Genomic DNA, 19,419 nt, shown 5'->3' on the forward strand with positions numbered 1-19,419 from the left:
TGGTTTAGAATAAAAAGATAAATAAAAAGTACAAATAAATTACAATCTGGTTTTATTGGACACGTTCCAAACAGAGAGAGGAAGGGAAACACGGAGTCTCATCACTATTACGGAAGTATAAAAAGCTGCAATTTTCTTTTTTAATGGTGCTTTCCAAAAATAAAAAGACACAGTGGAAGGCTAGAGGGGTACATTCCACCAGAAAAGGGGAAAACAGATTTGGGATGCTGGAGTTCCTTTGGGATCCTGCTCTCGACTGCCTTGTTTCCCACACACTGGGCTGAAACCGGCTGCACTTCTCGGTTTCCCAAAGGTCTTTCTTGTGGCAGAAGAACCCACACAGGGAAGAGATGCTGGAATTCCCCCAGGAGCTGTGGACATGGCCCTTCAGGCAGCTTTTCCAGCGTGATTTTCGCAATCTCAGACTTTCCCCACCTGCTGTGACCAAGGCCACGGGGAAAGACACCAAGACTTGGATGCTGGAGGATCTGGGAATTTTTGAAGACATTCCAGCAACACCTTGCATGGGACAGAGCAGAAACTCCATTTAACAGCAAGCACTGATCTTGCTTTAGAAGAATTCATTGTGTCAGACATTATTTAGAATTTTAAAATCCTATAATTTAGAAAACAAGCCCTTTTTCATAGGTTCTGGATCAATCACTGGTGAATCCTCTGACAAAAGCCACCCTCGAAGTTACATGTAAGGGCCACTGTGAGCAAACTCGTTTAAGAAGAGAAAGGACAGGAAGGGGAGAGTGATTTGGGAAAAGCTTTTTGATAAGCTCGTGGCACACTGAATTCTCATCTGTGGGTGGAGGGATCTCAGGTTGCTACTCCAACATTAGTGCTCCGAATCCCTGGTCAGGCTCAAGTGCCTGAGCTGACTCAGCGGCAAAACTTGACAATATCTGGAAGAATCATATCTTTCAAAACTTGTCTGTGAATGGAGGAAAGAGGGATTTTCCATCTCACCAGAGTGACTCAGAATGAAGAAAATTTTAAGAGGGACATTACAAGCCACTGCCTGGGATCTCTGAGTAGCCTCCAGGGGTATTTCTAGACAGCAGAAAAATAACCCAGACCTCTGATGCAGACAAGCTTGTCTTGTGAAGGAGTGAGTTGGGCTCATTCCAGCAGTGAAGGCAAAGCAGGGTGAGCTAAACACACATTCCCAGCCCATCCCTGGGCTTCTGGGATGAAGAAGCCAGAACTGAGCTAAAACTTTCCCTGCTATTTGCTGTTTCATCTGATGGCTGTGGGTGGCCACAATCACAAATTGTTTGGCCTTATTAAACACAAATGGAAAACCAAACCAATTCCCCATTCAGAACAATCACTTAGGCCCGTGTTTTCCTTTAACTCCTGTTCCAGGGGCTTGGAGAGCTCTGATTTCTGTGTGTTCCACTGCTTTTCTTGACCCGAGATCCAAATGCGTGAGAACTACAGAGCAGGAGCAGGGCAGGGGCAGCTGGAAGGGTGGAGGTGGGGGAGAACAGTGGGCAGGAGGAACAGAGGAGGGTCTGGGCTTGGCTTTACTCAGGCTCTGTGGCATTCTTCAGGCTTTGGCTTTTTATGCTCTTTTTGCTGGAAGAGGTTTTGGAGACAATTTTCACACCTGGGTTGGTGCCTTTTGCACTTCCAGAGCTGAAATTCCCTCCACTGGTGCTCAGAGCGCTGCTGCCACCCCCGGCATGGCTGTAGCTGCCAGCAGTGCCCAGACCACTCCCTCCTCCAAATCCACCTCCAAGACCACCTCCAGCCCCAAGTCCGAGTCCTCCTCCACTTCCAAAACTGTAGCTTCCTCCTCCTCCTCCACCGCCAGCTCCAAGACCAAAACTGCTCCCGCCGCCTCCTCCAAGGCCAAAACCATTTCCAACACCTCCTCCAAGGCCAAAGCTGCTTCCACCACCTCCTCCAAGGCCAAAACCACTTCCGCCGCCTCCTCCACTCAGGCTCAGTCCACCAAATCCTCCTCCTAAGCCAGCTCCACCAGCAATGCCGGAGCTGGAGCTGATGACTGCTGCAAGGAAAAGGAATCAGAGGGTTGGACATCTGCTTGGCAGCCATGGAATCATGGGATGGGCTGGGCTGGAAGGGGCCATAAAAGTCATCCCATCCCTGCCCCTGCCATGGGCAGGGACTCCTTCCATTATCCCAGGCTGCTCCCCGGCCCCCCTCCAACCTGGCCTTGGGCACTTCCAGGGAAGGGGCAGTTACAGTTTCTCTGGGAAGGCACCCAGTTCCAGGAAGCATCATCATCAGGACCTTGACCCACAGGACCTGAGCCCAACTTCCATCCCCTGCACAAGCCCATAATGACAGGGGAAGGCTCCAAAAGTCTTATGTGGGGCAAAAATTCCCTTTCCCCATGGTTTCTCCCAGGCGTTGCTCCCAAAGCCAGACTTTGGGATCCAGAACTGTGATACTTACAGTAGCTGATGGGGTTCAGTCCCTCCCCACTGAGCCTGTTGGGGGATTAGAGAAGATTAGAGCAAAATTATGGATACAGGGAGAGGAACCAATCTCTGATGGGAAAAGCGACAGTCACTATTATCCCCACAAGGATTTTGCTCCCACCTGCTCTCCTCGCCCTCCAGCAGCTTCCTGTAGGTTGCGATCTCAATGTCCAGGGCCAGCTTGATGTTCATGAGCTCCTGGTACTCCCGGAGCTGCCGGGCCATGTCAGCCTTGGCTTTCTGCAGGGCGTCTTCCAGGTCAATCATCTTTGCCTTGGCGTCCTTGAGGGCCATCTCCCCGCGCTCCTCTGAGTCTCCGATGGCTGTCTGCAGGGTGGCACACTGCAAGGGATGGGGGGGCTTGGAAAGTTGCTCTTCGCTTTGGGTGAGAGTCACCCAAGGAAGAAACCCATTCTGGCTGTGATGTTCATGGAAAATGTTCCAGCTGAGCTGACACGGCTGGAGCTGAAATGCCAGGCTGGCAAGAACAACTTAATAGTTAAATTTTACAGAGTGAAGCCCTTTCCATGTGGGAATTCAACACCTTTAACAAGGCTGGAAAAGTCCCTGATCAGCAAATTGAGCTGTGGTGTTGAGGGACAACAGAATGGGGCTCTGTTGGCTCCTTTTGCCATTCCTACCTGGTTCCTCGTGTTCTCTATCTCGGAGCGGATCCTCTGGATGAGCCGGTTGAGCTCTGAGATTTCACCCTTCGTGTTGCGCAGGTCATCACCGTGTTTCCCAGCCGTGGCCTGCAGCTCCTCAAACTGAGGTGAGAAGGAAGATGTAACCTGAACCATCTGAGGTGTCTGGCTGGAGGAGACATGACTCAAACAGCCCATCTTAGGGGCAGCAGGGATTTCATGTGGCAATGATGGGTCAGCTCACCTTGGTTTGGTACCAAGCCTCGGCCTCGGCGCGGCTGCGGTTGGCGATGTCCTCGTACTGAGCTTTGACTTCGGCAATGATGCTGCTCAGGTCCAGGTCCCGGTTGTTGTCCATGGACAGGATGACAGCGGTGTCAGACACTTGGGTGCTGAGCTGGGCCAGCTCCTGTGGGAAGCACACGGGAGCTGCACTTACCTTTCCCAACCCTCAGAGTGGTGGCATTCCTAGCCAAGGACAATGGCAGGGCAGGAATCGGGGATTTGTCTGTACCGCCTCATAGAGAGCTCGAAGGAAGTTGAGTTCATCACTCAGGGCATCCACCTTGGCCTCCAGCTCCACCTTGTTCATGTAAGCAGCATCCACGTCCTGGAAAAGAGCAGCTGTGGGGACACCTGTGGCACCTGGATTCTCTTCTCAGCCAGGAAGAAATTCCTAGCCACAGCCAAGAAACAGCCAAGCATGGAGACAAGGCTTCCCCTTTCCCTGATGCCTGGTAGAGAAGCTGTGCTTGGCACATCCTGCTGGAAGAGCACCAAGATGGCATCTCTTGCCCCAGAAAAGTGCTGTGTGTAATTTGGAAGTGGATAAAGAGGGAGGTCCTGGCTCTTTGGCCTTGGTACCTGGGATTCCCAAGCATAACTGACCCCCTTTGTCTCCACCTGGTCTGTTTTGCACCTCTGTGTGTTGTGGAAACCAGAGTGGGAGGAGATTTTGCTTCCTTCCTACAAGCCATTCCATTCCTTTCCCGCAATACCATGAACAAATGGTGATTTAAAACCCTTCTAAAGGATGAGGATGCAGCTCCATGAGATCTCCCATCCCTCAGGCTATTCCCAGTCTGCGCAATGGTTGGGATTGGCTCAGCATCTGCAGCACCTCCTGTCTCACCCACCTTCTTGAGCACCACAAATTCGTTCTCTGCTGCCGTGCGCCGGTTGATTTCCTCTTCATATCTACAGAGATAAGGGGAAAGAGGTGCTGGATCAGACCTCGAGAAGCAGAACAGGTGTCCAGGTGGGACTGCAAAGTGATCTGGACTGGGGGTGGCATCTCCAAATCAGCCTCCTGGGAACTGTCCAGCTCCAATGTGTGAGATTCCCCTTTCTCAGAAGGCTGAAAGGACATTTTTGACTTAATGCAGATGGAACAAGGAAGGTAAAGCTGGTTTAGAGAATTTTTCTTTGCAAGAGCCATCACAAGGTGCTGTGTCCTGGCTGAATCTCTATTTTTTGATGGGAAAAATGTCAATGGACCCTTTTTGGTGCAGTTGAGGAAAATGGGTCCCGCAGGGAGAGATAGGGGGTATTGGAGGTGATTAGAAATGTTCTATGTTACGTGTTGGAGCACAAACTGGAGACACTTTTTCCCCTTTCCTAGAGAAATTTCCATTAATACTTCAGTCTGGATGTTTGACTTTCAGAAATTGAAATTTTTGACATGAATCATAGAATCATGGAATTACAGCATCATAGAATGATAGAATCAGCTGAGTTGGAAGGCACCCATGAGGATCCTTGAGTCCAACTCCTAGCCCTGCGCAGGACACCCCACCAACCCCACCCTGTGCCTGAGAGCATTGTCCAAACACTCCTGGTGCTCTGGTAGCCATGGGACCGTGACCATTCCCTGGGGAGCCTGTTCAGTGCCTGACCACCCTCTGAGTGAAAACTCCTGCTGCTCAATGCTCAGCTGAACCATTTACAGCCCATTTCACACTCACTTGTTTTTGAAGTCCTCCACGAGGTCCTGCATGTTCTTCAGCTCCCCATCCATGCGTCCCCGCTCATTGAGCAGGTTGGCCAGCTGCCGCCGCAGGTTGTTGATGTAGGCCTCGAACAGCGGGTCCAGGTTGCTCTTGCCAGAATTGTTTTTTTGGCCCTGCTCCTGCAGAAGGGTCCATTTGGTCTCCAGCACCTTGTTCTGCTGCTCCAGGAAGCGAACCTGAGCGTTGGGAAGCAGAAGAGGCTTAGGCAGCAGATACCTGTGAGCTGACAGCAGATATTCAACATTGGCAGTTATGCATGGCAGGAGCCAAGGGATTCCCAAACTAAGAGTTTCCAAACTGAGAATATCCTCTAGATTACCCAGGGCTATGTTAGCCTAACCTGTGGCTGAGCAAATCCACCCTTAGTGGACAGTTCTCTTCAGAGGCAATTTGGTTTAGGAAGCCAACAAGCAATGGTAAGAAAACTTGGGTTCAGGTCTTTCTTCATCAGACAGTGAAGTTCTTCTTTCACACCCTCTGGGGTTTCTTTCTTTGTAAGACACATATCTTTCTTCATTAAAGCCAAGGTCTGAGTACTAATGCTAAAATTGCTTAATTGCCCTTCCTTTTGCTCACACATACAACATATTTATCCAATTAAAAGCTGAGGAAGGACTTGAGTGGTTGAGTCAATTGAGTCAATATAAAAAGGATTTTATCTTGCAGGCAATAAACAACAAAGAGCAAGACATCTGCTGTGATTGCCCAGAGAGTGAGTTGGGTTGAGCCACTAGACCTGGACCCAAAAGTGACTTATACCATTTCAACTAACCTGTGTTGTTTCTCGGGCACAAAACCTGGATCTAATCCCATTACTACAATTTTCTTCTCTTGTTTTCTGCCCTGTCAATGTTCAGAAGGACATTATTGTTTGAGAGACTTAACGAAGGCATGCAGGGAGAAAATGTGTGAAAGACTAGAGATCTCTAAAGTCATATTTTGGTGCCTACTAGATCCTCACTCCCCCACTACCACAGATCCACAGCACCCAACAGTCTCACCTTGTCAATGAAAGAAGCAAATTTGTTGTTGAGGGTCTTGATCTGCTCCTTCTCATCTTTCCGCACCTGTTGGATGTTTGGATCTATCTCCAGGTTCAGCGGTGCCAGGAGGCTCTGGTTTACAGTCACTTCTTGGATTGTACCCACTCCAGGAGGGCCCCCAGAAAATCCCATGGGGTTCCTGCCACCTCCCAGCCCTGCAGGGAATCCTCCCAGTCCACCAAAGCCAAACCCTCCACCACCTCCGTGACCACCACCATAGCCAAGCCCACCAGCACCTCCACCAAAGCCAAGTCCACCACCTCCACCACCAAGCCCCAGCCCAAGGCCACCACCAGCTCCACCACCACCAAACCCACCTCCTCCACCACCAAGCCCCAGCCCAAGGCCACCACCAGCTCCACCACTTCCAAGCCCAAAGCCACCCCCCAGGCCAGAGCCACCAGCAGCTCCACTTCCAAAAGCAGCTCGGAAGCTGCTTCCAACCCCGATGGAAATCCTCTTGCTACCACCAAGGTTGTAGAGGCTCCTGCTGCCAAAACCTCCACCACCACCAGAACTGCCGCTACCACCGCCTCCTCCAATGAGCCTCCCAAAGCCTCCTCCTCCTCCTCCTCGTGCCACAGACACAGAGCTAAAGCCAGCCCTGTTGCTGCTTGGAATTATGGCCGAGGCAGCGCTGTAGGATCGGCCTCCCCCTCCCGCCCTCATGCTGAGTGCCCGGTTCATCGCGGCGGCAGAGAAGGGCCCCGCACAGCCAGAGAGACTCTGCAGCTCTCTGAGGAAAGGGAATGCGGGTGCCCCTTTTATCCCCCAGGGATCTGGGCTTGGCTGCATGGAAGTCCAGTGATCAATTTAGTGCCTTCATGGTTTTGACGTGCCAGGAGGCAGCTGTCTCCCTGAGACTTGTTAAACCCTGATTGCACCCAAACACGCCTCCTGGGGCTGGATCTGCTCAGCTGGAAGAGTTATCTAACACCCAGATTGGCAGGGAGAACTCAGCCTGGTGCAAAACCTCTGTCTCCTCACAGAGATGGGTTATTTCATTTTGTATTATTTTGCTTAACCCTGGAGGTGTCCAAGGCCAGGTTGTGAGGGCTTGGAGCAACCTGGGTTAATGCAAGGTGCCGCTGTCTGGGGGGGGGAAGGAATGAGATGGTCTTTGGGATTCCTTCCAACCCAAACCATTCTGGGATTCCATGATTCTCTAATTTCCTTACTGTGAAAAAAAAATATTAAAATGTTATAAAGCCAGAAATAATGTCTTTGATTCCCAATTCTGCTTAAAGGATGCAGCACATCAACACAGAGATCAGTGGAGAGTCCTCTGGACTAACTCAAGTGAAAGACAGTGAGAACAAAATGGTTAAATCTGAACAAAAATAATTCATGGGGTTTCTTCACCTGAAGGCAGAAGTCGGCTTGATGTTCATGAAACCTGACATCCCTTTTTGGGCTCTAATTTATCCAGTTTGCTGTTTCTACTCCCTGGGCAGGGACTTTCTCTTTGGGATGACTTGACAAAGAGGTCCTGATCAGTTTTTCCTCTTTCTCCTTTCCAGATGTAAATACCACCTCAAATTTTGCCCATTTATATTCATTATTAAGCCTATGGCAGGCTTTCTAGGCTATTCCTCTGGATATTTGTATTTCCAGAGGACAACTCCATTCCACACAGAGGCTGTGTTGTGATTTCTCCAGCTAGCTGATGATGTGATTGATGCATTTTCAGCTTGACTAAAAACCATTTCAAAAAAAAGAGGCAGATTTTCTGAAAAACTCTCTGCCCATCTCTGTGGAACGATGTCATTTGCCCACTTTAGGATATAGTCAGTCCTGAGTTTCTGGCTCTCTCTAGCTGATTTCTTCTAAAGACCTTTGAACTTTCCATCCAAAATGCTACCGAAAGCAGATTTAACCAGCATGAAAAATACTCCCACAAATTCTCCTTATTTTACTTCCTGGAGTCCTTGGGAAAAAAAAAAAAAAGATAAATTCAACAGGGTGTGGTGACATTTTCTGGTATCTCAGACTTTGTGGAACTGCAGTGTTGAGAGTATTTTATCCCTCGCATGTCAGAGCTCAGCTGTTTTTTGTCATGGGGCTGCCCTGGTGGCTTTACCTGAATTCTGCAGGACTGGAGCTTAAATATATTTTCAGGACAGGACTCCACTTGCCTTTCAAAACACATCCCTGTGCCCCAGAGCTACAAAACCATTAAGGAACTAAAATCCCACTGGCATCTTTGGAAGAACACTTAAACAGGTGCTACTGAATACAGAAGACCACATATCTGATTATCCCTGGAGAAATGCTGCTGGGCAGGCTCAGATGGAGAGCTGGGGCACTGAAAGAGAATTTCCCTTTGCAGTGAGAAATTATTCCAAGATGGTGCAGGTCAGCTTGTTTCTTTTTGGAAAAAGTGGGTCTGAACCTGGAATGTCACTTGAAATTCATGAGCATCCATTGCCTCCATGATTTGCATAAAATTCAAAGCCAGGGTGCGATGGGAAAATGAGATTTTGTCTTCATGGTTCCTTGACCCCAGTAAAGGCAGCTTGTCCTGAAGCTGAAGAACGGGTTCAGATCAGATGTTAGAGCTGAATGAATGTAATGGGATTAAAGGTGGGGCTGCCAAGAAGAAAGAGGGAATTGTCACTTCAGGCTCCCACACTCTTCTCCCCTCGGCTCGTTATCCACAGGGTATGTGAGAGATGCAAAGGCCACCTGAAAAATGCTCCTTTCCCTCCTGGGGTGCTTGATGGAGTGGAGGAGCCGAGGGCTGGGGCTCCAAACCCAGAGGCAGATGTGGCATTTTCATGTCTGTTTGCATCAACTCTGCCAGGCTCTGGGCTCAAGCTGAAAGAGGGAAAGTCAAAGTTAAATATAGGGAAGAAATTCCTCCCTGTGTGGGTGGGGAGGCCCTGCAGTGGATTTCCCAGAGAAGCTGTGGTTGCCCCATCCCTCAAAGGGTCCAAGGCTAGGCTGAATGGGGCTTGGAGCAACCTGGGATAGTGGAAGTTGTCCCTGGCCATGGCAGGGGGTGGAATAAGACAGTTTATAAAATCCTTCTAACCCAACCATTTCGTGAATCCATAGTTTTGGACTCTATCAATTTACAAAAGGGTCTGTCCAGATTTACACTGTGCAGGATTTGACCTCCATCCACCCCAAACCCACATTCCCAGCTTCTTTCTCTCCAAAATACCCTGATCTACATGAACATCTTCAAGCAGGCAGCAGCAAACATGGCTTTTGCAATAGTTGGGAGTTGAGGACAGGGATGATTAAAGGTTTTTTCCCAGAAATGCAAGAGCTGCCAGACTGCTTTTGCCCCCTGGGGAGCTGGCTGGTGTTTGGTGTTCAGGTATTGCTTTGCAGGGAGATGATCAACATAAATTATGAGCTGCTGGGGCACTGGAAGCTTCTTGTTTTGGGTGTTTCTGCTTGGTATTTACATAGAAATGAGATGGAGCCTGAGTCGTGTTCATGGAGCAGAAAAGACGAAGACAACATTTCCAAAAACATCTTTAGCAGAGTAAGTTTTGCTTTCTCACCAAGGGCTGACCCACTTGGCTTTCACCACCCCCCAGCCAACTGTGGCATTTATTAAAACAGAATTAGTGCTCTGCTCCGTGTTGATCACATCCAATATACCACGAGGGGAGCCAGAATGCCCCATGCTGGGAGAGCAGCAGAGGCCAGAGCTCATCCCACACTGGGTTCATCTCCATCCCACCTGTGAGGACAGAGTCTGGGATGGGGGCTGGGCTCATCCTCCAGCCCTGGAGAGGTCGAGGGAAAGATGCTGTGAGTCAGCAGGGAGGTCTTGGAAGCAGAGTGGGACATGGGGGAATAAATTCCAGCCCCTGTTTCTTGGTGAGCCTTCCATGGGCACATGAACCTGCCCACACCCTGTGCTACTCCAGGCTGGACGCAGGGATTTCTCCAAGGGTGATGCAGAGCTGGCTCAGGGGCCTTTGCTCTACCATGGGGAGCTGTGGGAAGGGAGGAGCTGCAGGGCTGGTTTGTTTTCCTGTGATTCCAGCTGTCCATCCAGCTGGGCTGAGTTGTCACCATGGCAAGATCCTCCCAGCCAAGTTATAGAGACCCATGAGGGGGTCACTGTCCAGGGGAACTGGGCACGTTGCAGAAGTCCAGGAGCATTGGGACAATACTCAAGCATCTGGTGGGACTTTTGGGGTGTCCTGTGCAGGGCCAGGACTGGGATTTGATGATCCTTGTGGGTCCCTTCCCAGCCAGGATATTCCATGATTCTATGAACCTCACAGAGAAAAGGGAGAGGATGATGTGATTTCTCCTGAATCCATTTCCTGAAATTGTGAGAGAGGGTTTTCCCTCCCTGGAAGGGATGATGGAGGAGCATATCTAGCCACATCTCCAGACCCTCCTCTTTGTGTGAGTTCACATATTTTAAGGAAGGTGGCGGTTGAGGAAGAAGCCCTTGGTGCTGCATTTTGGGAAACTGCACTTTGCTCTTACTTTCTTCTAAAATCAACCCAGTCTTGTGAGAGCGTTTCACAGGTGTGGTGTGGGATTTTTTTTCCTGTTCCTCCCTGAGCTGGTTCTCACTGATTTCCTTAAAGAAGGGCCTGGCTGCCTTTTTGTTCCATCTCCAGACATCCCAGACACTGTGAGAGATCTGAAGCAAACTACATACCCATGGATGGTAAATAGCCTCCTTTCCAGACTTCCTTGTGGCCACACTAATCAGTGGATGGAAAAAAGGTATGCAAAGGTGCTTCAGGAAAGAGAGCAGACAAAACCTTCTTGAAGCTCCAAACTCCACCCATTTGGAGACTCAGGTTTGAGGAAATTTCTATGATTTGCAATATGAGGGAGGAAAATAAAGCCCAGGCAGTGCAGCATGAATTATGCATGGAGTTTATTGAAGGTACAGCTGAAAGTCTGGAGTAAGCAAAGGGTAATAACTCTGTTCACTTACACATGAAAAGCTTTAACTCCGTCTATTGCACACAGGAAAAACAACACATGCACTTAACTACAGAAATATAAGGTGCTCATTGGGGTGTAATTAAAATCTGCTCTACCAAACGCAGTGTAGCAACCTGGACCAATTTGCATAAGCATTCCAAACCCTCTTGTAAACAGGAAAAATTGGATTTTCTGCTGTCATTAAAGAAGTAAATTACAGCTGCAGCTTTGTCTTGGACAATTAAATTGTGGCTTCTCTGAAGTTGGGATGACCAAATTTTTCATCCTTTTGCAATAGCTGCATTAAAAGTCTCTGCTGGAAAGGGGTCAAGCAGGGCAGGGTGACCGAAAAGCCAAGATGATGAGTGGAGACAGGGATGGTCTCTGAAATTAAAATCTCACCTGGCTGGGAAGTGGGGGGGGGGGGGGGGGGGGGGGGGGGGGGGGAGTGTCCCCCAAGACCCCCAAGAAAGACGTCGGGGAGAGGGTGGGTTTTGTCAGGCTAAGGGTTTAGGCAGAGCGATGTCCTAGCGCATGGTTGTGTGATCCCTGTGGCTGTCAGAGGGAGGGGGAATACTGTTTTATTGCAGAAATGCTGGTTATTATAAAATCTGCCGTCTCGGGCCCCGCCGCTCTCTACCGGGTCGTCCTGACGACGCGCACGGCTGTGCTGAACCTGTTCCCGCAGACCCCCGGGGCGCCGGGGATCAGCACGGCCCCGGGCCCGCACTGCTCCACCCCCGCGCACACCACGCTGCCCAGGTTGCCCAGATTGCCCAGGTTGCCCATCCCGGCGGCGCACTGGACCCCGTCCACGCCGGTGAGCACCTCCCTCCCCACGCAGGTGACCGCGCTCCTGGCCCCGAATCCCGCCCCGACCTTGGGAACGCAATCCACGCTCCGGGTGCTGAACCCGGCGTTGCCGAAGGACGAGACCATGCCCAGCCCCGCGCCGGCCCCTCCGCTCTTCACGGTGCATTTGCCTCCGATTCCAGACAGGGATCGGCACTCCCCGACCGTGCCCCCGCCGCTGACCACGGCTGTGGAGAGAAGCAGGCTCGGTCACGCCCGGAGCAGCCAAAACCCGGCTTAAAAGGAGCGTTGCAAACTTAAAAAGCTTGTAAGGAAATCAAGACGGGGTTCATTAACTCACCTACGCTCACAGGGTTGCCGGTGCATATCCTGTCAAGGAAAGAAACGTGTCAGAGATGTATTTAGGGACACATTCCTCAAATTCACAGGTAAATAGAGCCCAGCCACTGCCTCCTTAGAAACCTGACATGTCCTTCGGCTCGTTAGGGGTACCCTGCTGAGAGATGCTTGCCCACCAAAGCACTGCAGGGTTGTGTCTCTAATTCCATGGTCATACTAATATCCCATCCTCTTTTTGGATAGGAGTGTGATCCCCTCTGCACCCAGCGGGAGGGAAAAGGGACCCTCCTCCCCTCTGCAGCCCTGGGTGCAGCATTTCTTTCTCCTCCTGTTGTCTTTCCTGATCATCCTTACAAAGCGCATCCAGGGCTGCTCTTACCTGCTCTCTTCTCCCTCCAGCAGCGTCCTGTATGTGGCAATCTCAATGTCCAGGGCCAGCTTGACGTTGAGCAGCTCCTGGTAGTCCCTGAGCAGACAGGCCATCTTGTCCTTGGCCTGCTGCAGAGCTGTCTGCAGGTCAACCAGCTTCTGCCGGGCGTCCTTGAGGGCGCAGTCTCCTCGTTGCTCGGCATCACAGATGGCTGTCTGCAGGGCTGAGATCTGGGGACAGCCACAGGAGGACATTCCCACAAAGCTTCAGTCAAGCAAGGTAAAGCCCATCCAGTCCCATCTCCTGCCATGGGCAGGGACACCTTCTACTAGCCTGGGCTGCTCCAAACCACATCCAGCCTGGCCTTGGACACTTCCAGGCACAATTCCTCTGGGCAAGAGGGCAGCCAAGGGTGATATTGAGGGGTATCTCCACAGTGTTGCTCATATATTCCTCAGTGAGGAAATTCCCGAGAGACAAGATTTAGGCTGGATTTGTGGTGGCCAAGCTATTTGGGATGAAGGGAATGGGATCTGTTGGCTGCAGCCTCGTGGGAGCTCACAGCAAACAATTATTCTGGTACCGCCAAACCCATGAACTTCTTATTTGCAAAGTGAGAAATAAATCTGCTTTTTTGTGTGCATGAGCAGCAGATGAGAAGTTAAAATAGACATAATCTGGGGCAGGGGGTTCTTTGCAGCCCCACAGGATGGGAGCTGGTAGGACAATGCCCTTTGATGGAGGAGCTGTACTCCCAGGTGGATCCATCCCTTGGTCCTACCTGTTTCTTCACATTGTCCGACTCACACTGCAGCTTCTGGATCATCCTGTTGAGCTCGGCAATCTCACTCTGGTTGTTCTTCAGGTCATCACAGAACTTGCCCCGGCTGCTGTGGAGTTCCTCCAGCTGTTGCACGGGAAGGGGATGATGTCAATGCACCCAAATCCCCTTCCCAGGCCCCCCACCTCCCCCGGGAAGTTGGAAATCTCTCAAGCTGCACCAGGGTCAGTGCTCCCTGGGCACCACCCAGGCATGGCCTCAGCCTGGATAAGGTGAGAGTCTCCCCTGAGTCCTGGACTTGCTGATCTTGGAGGTCTTTTCCAGCCTTAGGGTTCTATGGTTTGCCCTTTGGGAGGTAATGATGCTCCTCGGAGTGCATGAAGGGGACATCTCTAAACATTTTGATCTCCTCTGCGTGTACCAAAATGTCTCAAACCACACTTTTAAGGTTGGTTTGTGTTTGGGGTTTTTTTGGTACAACTTTCTTAAGCAAACTGAAGCTAATACACAGTGTGAGGCGGGTTAAAGTTGCATCCTGGAGGATGGGAATGGTCTCAGGAATGGTCTCAGAAATGGTCTGTCACAGAAATTTGTGAAATACTCACCCTGGTTTGGTAGAAAGCCTCCACCTCAGCCTTGCTCTTCTGGGCAATCTCCTCATAGCAGCACTCCACGCTTTTGATGATGCCCTCCATGTCCAGGTCCCGGCTGTTGTCCATTTGCACGATGACAGAGGTGTCACACAGCTGACAGTCCAGCTGAGCCCTCTCCTGCAGGACCAGAGCATCAGTTCCATTCCCTCAACCAGCCCCAGCCAGGCCAGCAGCAACCCCAGCAAGGAGGGTCTGGTTGGAGGAGTTCTCTCCTGAACTCCCAGCATGGGGTTTTCCAGTTGGGCAACTTCTGTCCAGCAAGACCTGGCAGCTGGGACCTGTTTTGGTGGCACAACATGGGATAGCTGTGTGCAGTTCCCTAAGGGAGGGTGGGGAGTCCTGGTTTTCACCACAAGCCACTTCTGCATTCCTGGCTGTGCCAGTGCTTTCCTGGATTGGGAATCCTCACGTTCTTTGAGCCCCACTGACCCCTGCTGAGGGAGTTTAGCTCAAAAAGGTGTCTATGCAAAGTGTCCCCTGTGTGTTTTGTTAAAAATTTTGGAATTTTAAACAGAAGTGTTATTTTCATAAAAATATTTTGACTACTGTAAAAAAAAAGTGCTAGAAACATTTGGCCAGCACAGGGATGGTTTGGATTAGAATTTGAGAGGTTTTCAGGCAAAAGATCCCTCCCCTTGTGGGCAGCAATGTAGCAACCAAGACTAATGCCTTCTCAAAGCAGGTGTGACAGCGTTGTTGTCAAATACATCTAAAAGACATAGAGGTTTGGGCTGCAATTCCAGGATTTTCAGAAAAGACACTTTTCCCTGCACTCTTGGTGTAAGACTCGAGTGGGGAGAGCAGGAGATGATGCCTCAGCCCAGGGAGCAGATTGGGCCAGGAGCTCTTACCTCAGCATAGATGCACTTCAGGAACTCCAGCTGCTGTCTCAGGAGACCCACCCTCACCTCCAGCTCCTCCTTGGTCAGGTAGAGACAATCCACATCCTGGAGAGATACCAGGAATTTGGTGAAAGACGTGAAGGAACAACTGTAGCAAATCCCAGGTTTTCTTTAGATTAGGAGAAAACTCCACTATTTCCAGCCCTTAGCACTATGTGGGTTTGGGCTTCACGTGCTGAAAACCTCAGGGACGCCCTCCAGATTCCTTGGGTTGCCTCACTTTTGGGGCATCATGCTGTGCCATGGTGCCAGGATCCCCCACTTCTCCCACTGACCCCACACCCAGGGTTTGCCCACCCTTATCTGGCCCTGGCTCACCTTCTTGAGCACCACGAACTCGTTCTCCGCTGCCGTGCGCTTGTTGATCTCATCTTCGTACCTGCAGGAAAGCAGAGCAGGGGGATGCTGAGCCCTGGGGGTCCCATCGCCATCACCCAACCATCCACTGCAGACCATGGGAAATGGGATTTCACTTTGCACCTCATTTTTTCTTTTTTTTTTTTTTTGCTTCATTGCTGTTTCTTACCCCCTCACTGGGTTTTACTCAGCAGTCTTAGCCATGCCAGTGCTTTGGGTGGCTGGAGTCAGAGGACAGAAAATCCAGCCAAACCACCAGAAATGCAAGGCTAGAGGCTTGGGTTGCTGCTTCCAGCCCTTCTGCTTTGTGAGATGTTTTTCCAGAGCATCCAGGACTGTGCTCAGAGTGTTTATGGAGAAACTGGCCAAAATGCCCCAGGGGAAGTTCAGGAACTTAAGCAACCTGTGAAACTCCAGGGTGCAGTGGGGAGCACAGTCAGGGCATAATGAATCAGAAATTGGGACCTGCAAGAACTTTCACAAGATGCTGATTCTGTGAGTTGGACCTGCTGGGTAGTGGCTCAGCAAGAAAAAACACCTGAGATGGTGAACTCTGGGGAAAGTTGATCCAGTGACTTCATTTGTGGCTTAGCAGAGCACACAGGGAGATATTAAGGAGTATCTACAGCTTAGATTAAAAAAAAAAGAAATTCCCACATTCCCTCTGGGAAGAGAGAATGAATCCCAGCATGATGTGAGTAAAAGAGTGGGGTGGAGAAAATTGGCTGAGGGTTTTGTTTGTTTTGTGGGAAGGGATGGCACTGGAGAAAACACAGGAACAGGTGGTGGGGGAGATTTGATATGGCAAACCACAGGGGTTTGCAGGAGGCAGAGGAAGAGTGGTTTCCAGTCCGGCTCCCTAAGGAAACTGGGCTTGAAAACGTCTCCCAGTCCATCTCCAGTGCAGCACTGGACGCCCAGTGCAGGAAATTCACCCAGTACTGCAGTGCCTTGCCCTGTGCCCCAGTTTGTTGATCCATCCAGTGCAATTTCCTTAGATGCATACTCAGGGACACCACCCAGGCCAGGAACATCCTCCTCTGCAGCTTCCCTGTGTGTGACTTACTTGCACTTGAACTCCTGAACCAGGTCCCGCAGGCACCGCTCCTCATTTTCCAGCCGCTCTCGCTCCCCCATCACACACTCCAGCTGCTTCCTCAGGTTGCAGATGAAGTTCTCAAACACAGGCTCCAAGTTTCTCCGGGATGCTGGGAGCACATACTGCTGCAGCAGCTCCCACTTGGTGGTCAGCACCTTGTTCTGCTGCTCCAGCAGCCGCACCTGGGCAGGGAAGAGATGGGAGGGTCAGGCTCTCCTGTCCCAGGGTTTCTGTACTTCCCAAGAGGAAAAGTGAAAATCAAATCAGAATTGCAAATGCTCGGGTGCTGCTGTCTCAGGGGGTTGAGTGGGACCAGCATCTTCTCTGAGCTAAACTGGTCCCACCCAGGACTCGAATCTCAGGCTGAGCAACATCAGTGCCTTCACTCTGTGTGGAGGCCAAGCCTGGGTTCAGCCAACGCTTGCTCAGCCAGACACCTCCACACCTCCCCCAGAACTGGATCCTCAGCCTCCCCATGGGCCCAGGGCAGTAACAAGTCTTTCTCAGCACTAAAAGCTCCATCCAGGACCTCATTTGGATGCATCTGATTTAAACTCCAATCGTGGATAGTTATCATGCCTTTACACTTCTAGATTAAAGGGCTGTCTAGGAGCTTGACGGGTCATGAATAAGTCATTTTACAAATGGGAAGAAGCAGGAGTTGCTGCTCCTGGGTGGATTCAGTTTTTCCGGTTGCAGAACAACTCTCCAGGAAAATCAAGATCAGATCAGCCAGAGCAGATTTTCTTTGCTGTTTGAAAAATTCTTTCCCATAACAGCCCTCTAAACAGTTGTGAAAACTCTTAAATGTAGCCAAGAAAACAATGATAAATTACATCTTTTTAGGAAATCACTAAATAAGTTTGTTCACAGAGTGGAGTGATAAAGAAATTAAAATAGTTCCTCCCATTTTAACTAAATTCATCCTTCCACATCACTGTCATGAAACACAAACTATTTTAAGAATGCAGAAGTCCTTTGGAGTTTATAGATTTGTGAGAGCAACATCAGATTATACACTTGAAATAAAATTTCCTATCCTTCAGTGCTTCATCTCATCACTCACAGGTTTGGATTTACTATATCCCTGGAGCTGGTCCTGACCCTTTTAGCAGGTTGGTGACCATCCAAAGGTACAACACTGATGGTGTTGCCTTGGTGAAAGGCTAAAATCCAGAGGGTGTCCAGGCCAGAACCACCATGGCTCATAAGAAACGTTAAATACCAGGGCACCAGGAGAAATAGCTCCCCATGTTGTCTGTGGGGACATGCACCCTTCGGAGCCGAGGGACACGGGGTGGGGAAAGCGGGGTCTCACCTTGTCTATGAAACAGGCAAACTGGTTGTTGAGGTTCTTGATCTGCTCCTTCTCGTGGGTCCGCACTTGGCACTCCTCGGGGTCCACGCCCACACACAGGGGCTTGAGGAGCTCTGGGTGGATGCTGACGCCGCGAATCCCCTCGGACCTCCCTCCGCCGAGGCCAATGCCGATGCCGCCGCCGTAGCTCCCCATGGCCACGCCATCGCCCAGGCCTCTGTAGCTGCCCAGGCCCCCGAAGCTCGCACAGTTCCCAAAGCCCACGACGGTGCCAAAGCGGCCCCCGCCGTACGCGACGCCGCAGCGCCCGACACCAGCACCGCCGTAGACGCCGCTGCGGCAGCTGCCACCGAAGGAAATCCTCTGCCCTCTGCCCAGGTCACAGACGCTGCGGCTGCTGAAGCCACCGATCCCACACCTCCGTCCCACGGGCTGGCAGACGGAGGCCGAGCTGCTGTTGGCCCTGCCCAGGCCGCAGACGGCAGATGCCGAGGAAAAGCCTCGTCTTCCCAGGATGGAGCCGGAGGTGTAGCACTGTCGGCTCATGGTGGCTGGGGTGGGTGGGCAGTGACGGCGACGCGGAGGAGCAAGAGAGGAGCAGGGCCTGGAAGAAGGAGATCTCCTTTAGCTCCTCTGAGGCAGAGCCCTTCTCCTTATATACATTTCAGGAGGTGCCTCAGATGCAAAAATTTAATTTATCCACTGGGTTTGGTCTGCCTGGCAGCAAGGAATGGCTTCCAACATTTTAAACCCACAGCAAACACTTCTATCTCATATGAAATAATGTGGAAATTAAAATAAACTGCTTTGCTTGCAAGCTTCAGTTTCAGGACTTATATTTTACTTAATTAATCTGCTTCCTTATTGTGTAATTATAGTTTAGCAAAATAATTCAAGGGGGTTTTATTCATGGCTTGTTTACGGTTTGGTTTCACCACAGCGTTTAATTACATTTCAGGACCTCCTGCAAAATGTCGTGGGGATGCCGCCCCTTTCAGGGTCCGCAGCCAGCTCCGGGCGGGCTCTTGAGCAATGACCGCTGCTGACAGGGAGAGGGAAGGCGGATCCAGCCCGGCTCAGCACTGACGTTGTTGGGAGCGCTCTCGTAAGCATTTATTCCTTCCTCTTGTGGGGATGGCTGTGGCTCTTGGAGGGAATTCGGGTGCTGACCATCAGGATGGGGTTGGTGGTTTCCATACGGATGGAGCAGGAGCCGTATGAGGCGGTGCTGAGGATGAGTTTGGTCGTGGGGAGGATGCTCTGGGAAACTGGGGGTTCACAGAATCATGGAGTTATGGAATGATTTGGCTCGGGAGGGACCTTAAACCTCATTTCATTCCACCCTCTGCCCTGAGCAGGGACACCTTCCACTGCCCCAGCTTGTTCCAAGCCTCATCCAACTTGGCCTTGGTCACTTCCAGGGAAGGGGCAGCTGCAGCTTCTCTGGACAACCTTTGCCACAGCCCAATGGGGCTTCCACTGCCCCTTAGCAGTACCTGAAATTGAAGATAAGGCATTTCTGGGAAATGAGAGTGATTTATTACTGAGGTATGTGCCCAGGGAAAGTGCTAAATTTCGAACATGGGACCGGGCCACACAGCAGATTCACTGGAACAGGAGAAGTAACAAGGAAGGGAAGTGTTACAAGCAGGTTGAGAAATGTCAGGTGGAGTGAAGGTTTTGCCCGGTCATCCCTTGACACACCTTTTTGACTTTAA

General features: G+C 50.7%; 2 protein-coding genes across 2 annotated transcripts; both read right to left on the reverse strand.

Annotated features, from left to right (window-relative positions):
• Positions 1–1,669: 1,669 nt before the first annotated feature.
• Positions 1,670–6,842, reverse strand: LOC115914500 (keratin, type II cytoskeletal cochleal-like). The gene is made up of 12 exons (XM_030967026.1): positions 6,819–6,842; positions 6,346–6,727; positions 6,114–6,310; positions 5,068–5,288; positions 4,240–4,300; positions 3,618–3,713; positions 3,348–3,512; positions 3,101–3,226; positions 2,581–2,786; positions 2,434–2,468; positions 1,913–2,023; positions 1,670–1,839 (listed from the first exon to the last, which is right to left on the reverse strand). Exons 1-12 carry the CDS (start codon positions 6,840–6,842, stop codon positions 1,670–1,672), a joined length of 1,794 nt encoding a protein of 597 aa, XP_030822886.1.
• A 4,863-nt stretch (positions 6,843–11,705) lies between these two features.
• Positions 11,706–18,247, reverse strand: LOC115914546 (keratin, type II cytoskeletal 7-like). The gene is made up of 9 exons (XM_030967101.1): positions 17,702–18,247; positions 16,351–16,565; positions 15,246–15,306; positions 14,877–14,972; positions 13,978–14,142; positions 13,373–13,498; positions 12,601–12,821; positions 12,223–12,251; positions 11,706–12,109 (listed from the first exon to the last, which is right to left on the reverse strand). Exons 1-9 carry the CDS (start codon positions 18,245–18,247, stop codon positions 11,706–11,708), a joined length of 1,863 nt encoding a protein of 620 aa, XP_030822961.1.
• Positions 18,248–19,419: the final 1,172 nt, after the last annotated feature.

This window comes from Camarhynchus parvulus, chromosome 29 (genome assembly GCF_901933205.1).
Source record: "Camarhynchus parvulus chromosome 29, STF_HiC, whole genome shotgun sequence".
Taxonomy (NCBI): Eukaryota; Metazoa; Chordata; class Aves; order Passeriformes; family Thraupidae; genus Camarhynchus; species Camarhynchus parvulus.

Bases quoted from the DNA above. Each gene is read 5' to 3' on its own strand.
- LOC115914500 (XM_030967026.1), bottom strand. From the start codon at position 6,842: ATGAACCGGGCACTCAGCATGAGG. The intron at 3,714-4,239 runs GTGGGTGAGACA...GCTCTTTTCCAG, and splicing joins AATTTGTGGTGCTCAAGAAG to GACGTGGATGCTGCTTACAT. The intron at 1,840-1,912 runs GTGGTGGAAGCA...CGGCGGGAGCAG, and splicing joins TGGTTTTGGCCTTGGAGGAG to TTTTGGTCTTGGAGCTGGCG.
- LOC115914546 (XM_030967101.1), bottom strand. From the start codon at position 18,247: ATGAGCCGACAGTGCTACACCTCCGGCTCCATCCTGGGAAGACGAGGC. The intron at 12,822-13,372 runs GTAGGACCAAGG...GGCTGTCCCCAG, and splicing joins CGGACAATGTGAAGAAACAG to ATCTCAGCCCTGCAGACAGC. The intron at 12,110-12,222 runs GTGAGTTAATGA...TTCTCTCCACAG, and splicing joins CGGCAACCCTGTGAGCGTAG to CCGTGGTCAGCGGCGGGGGC.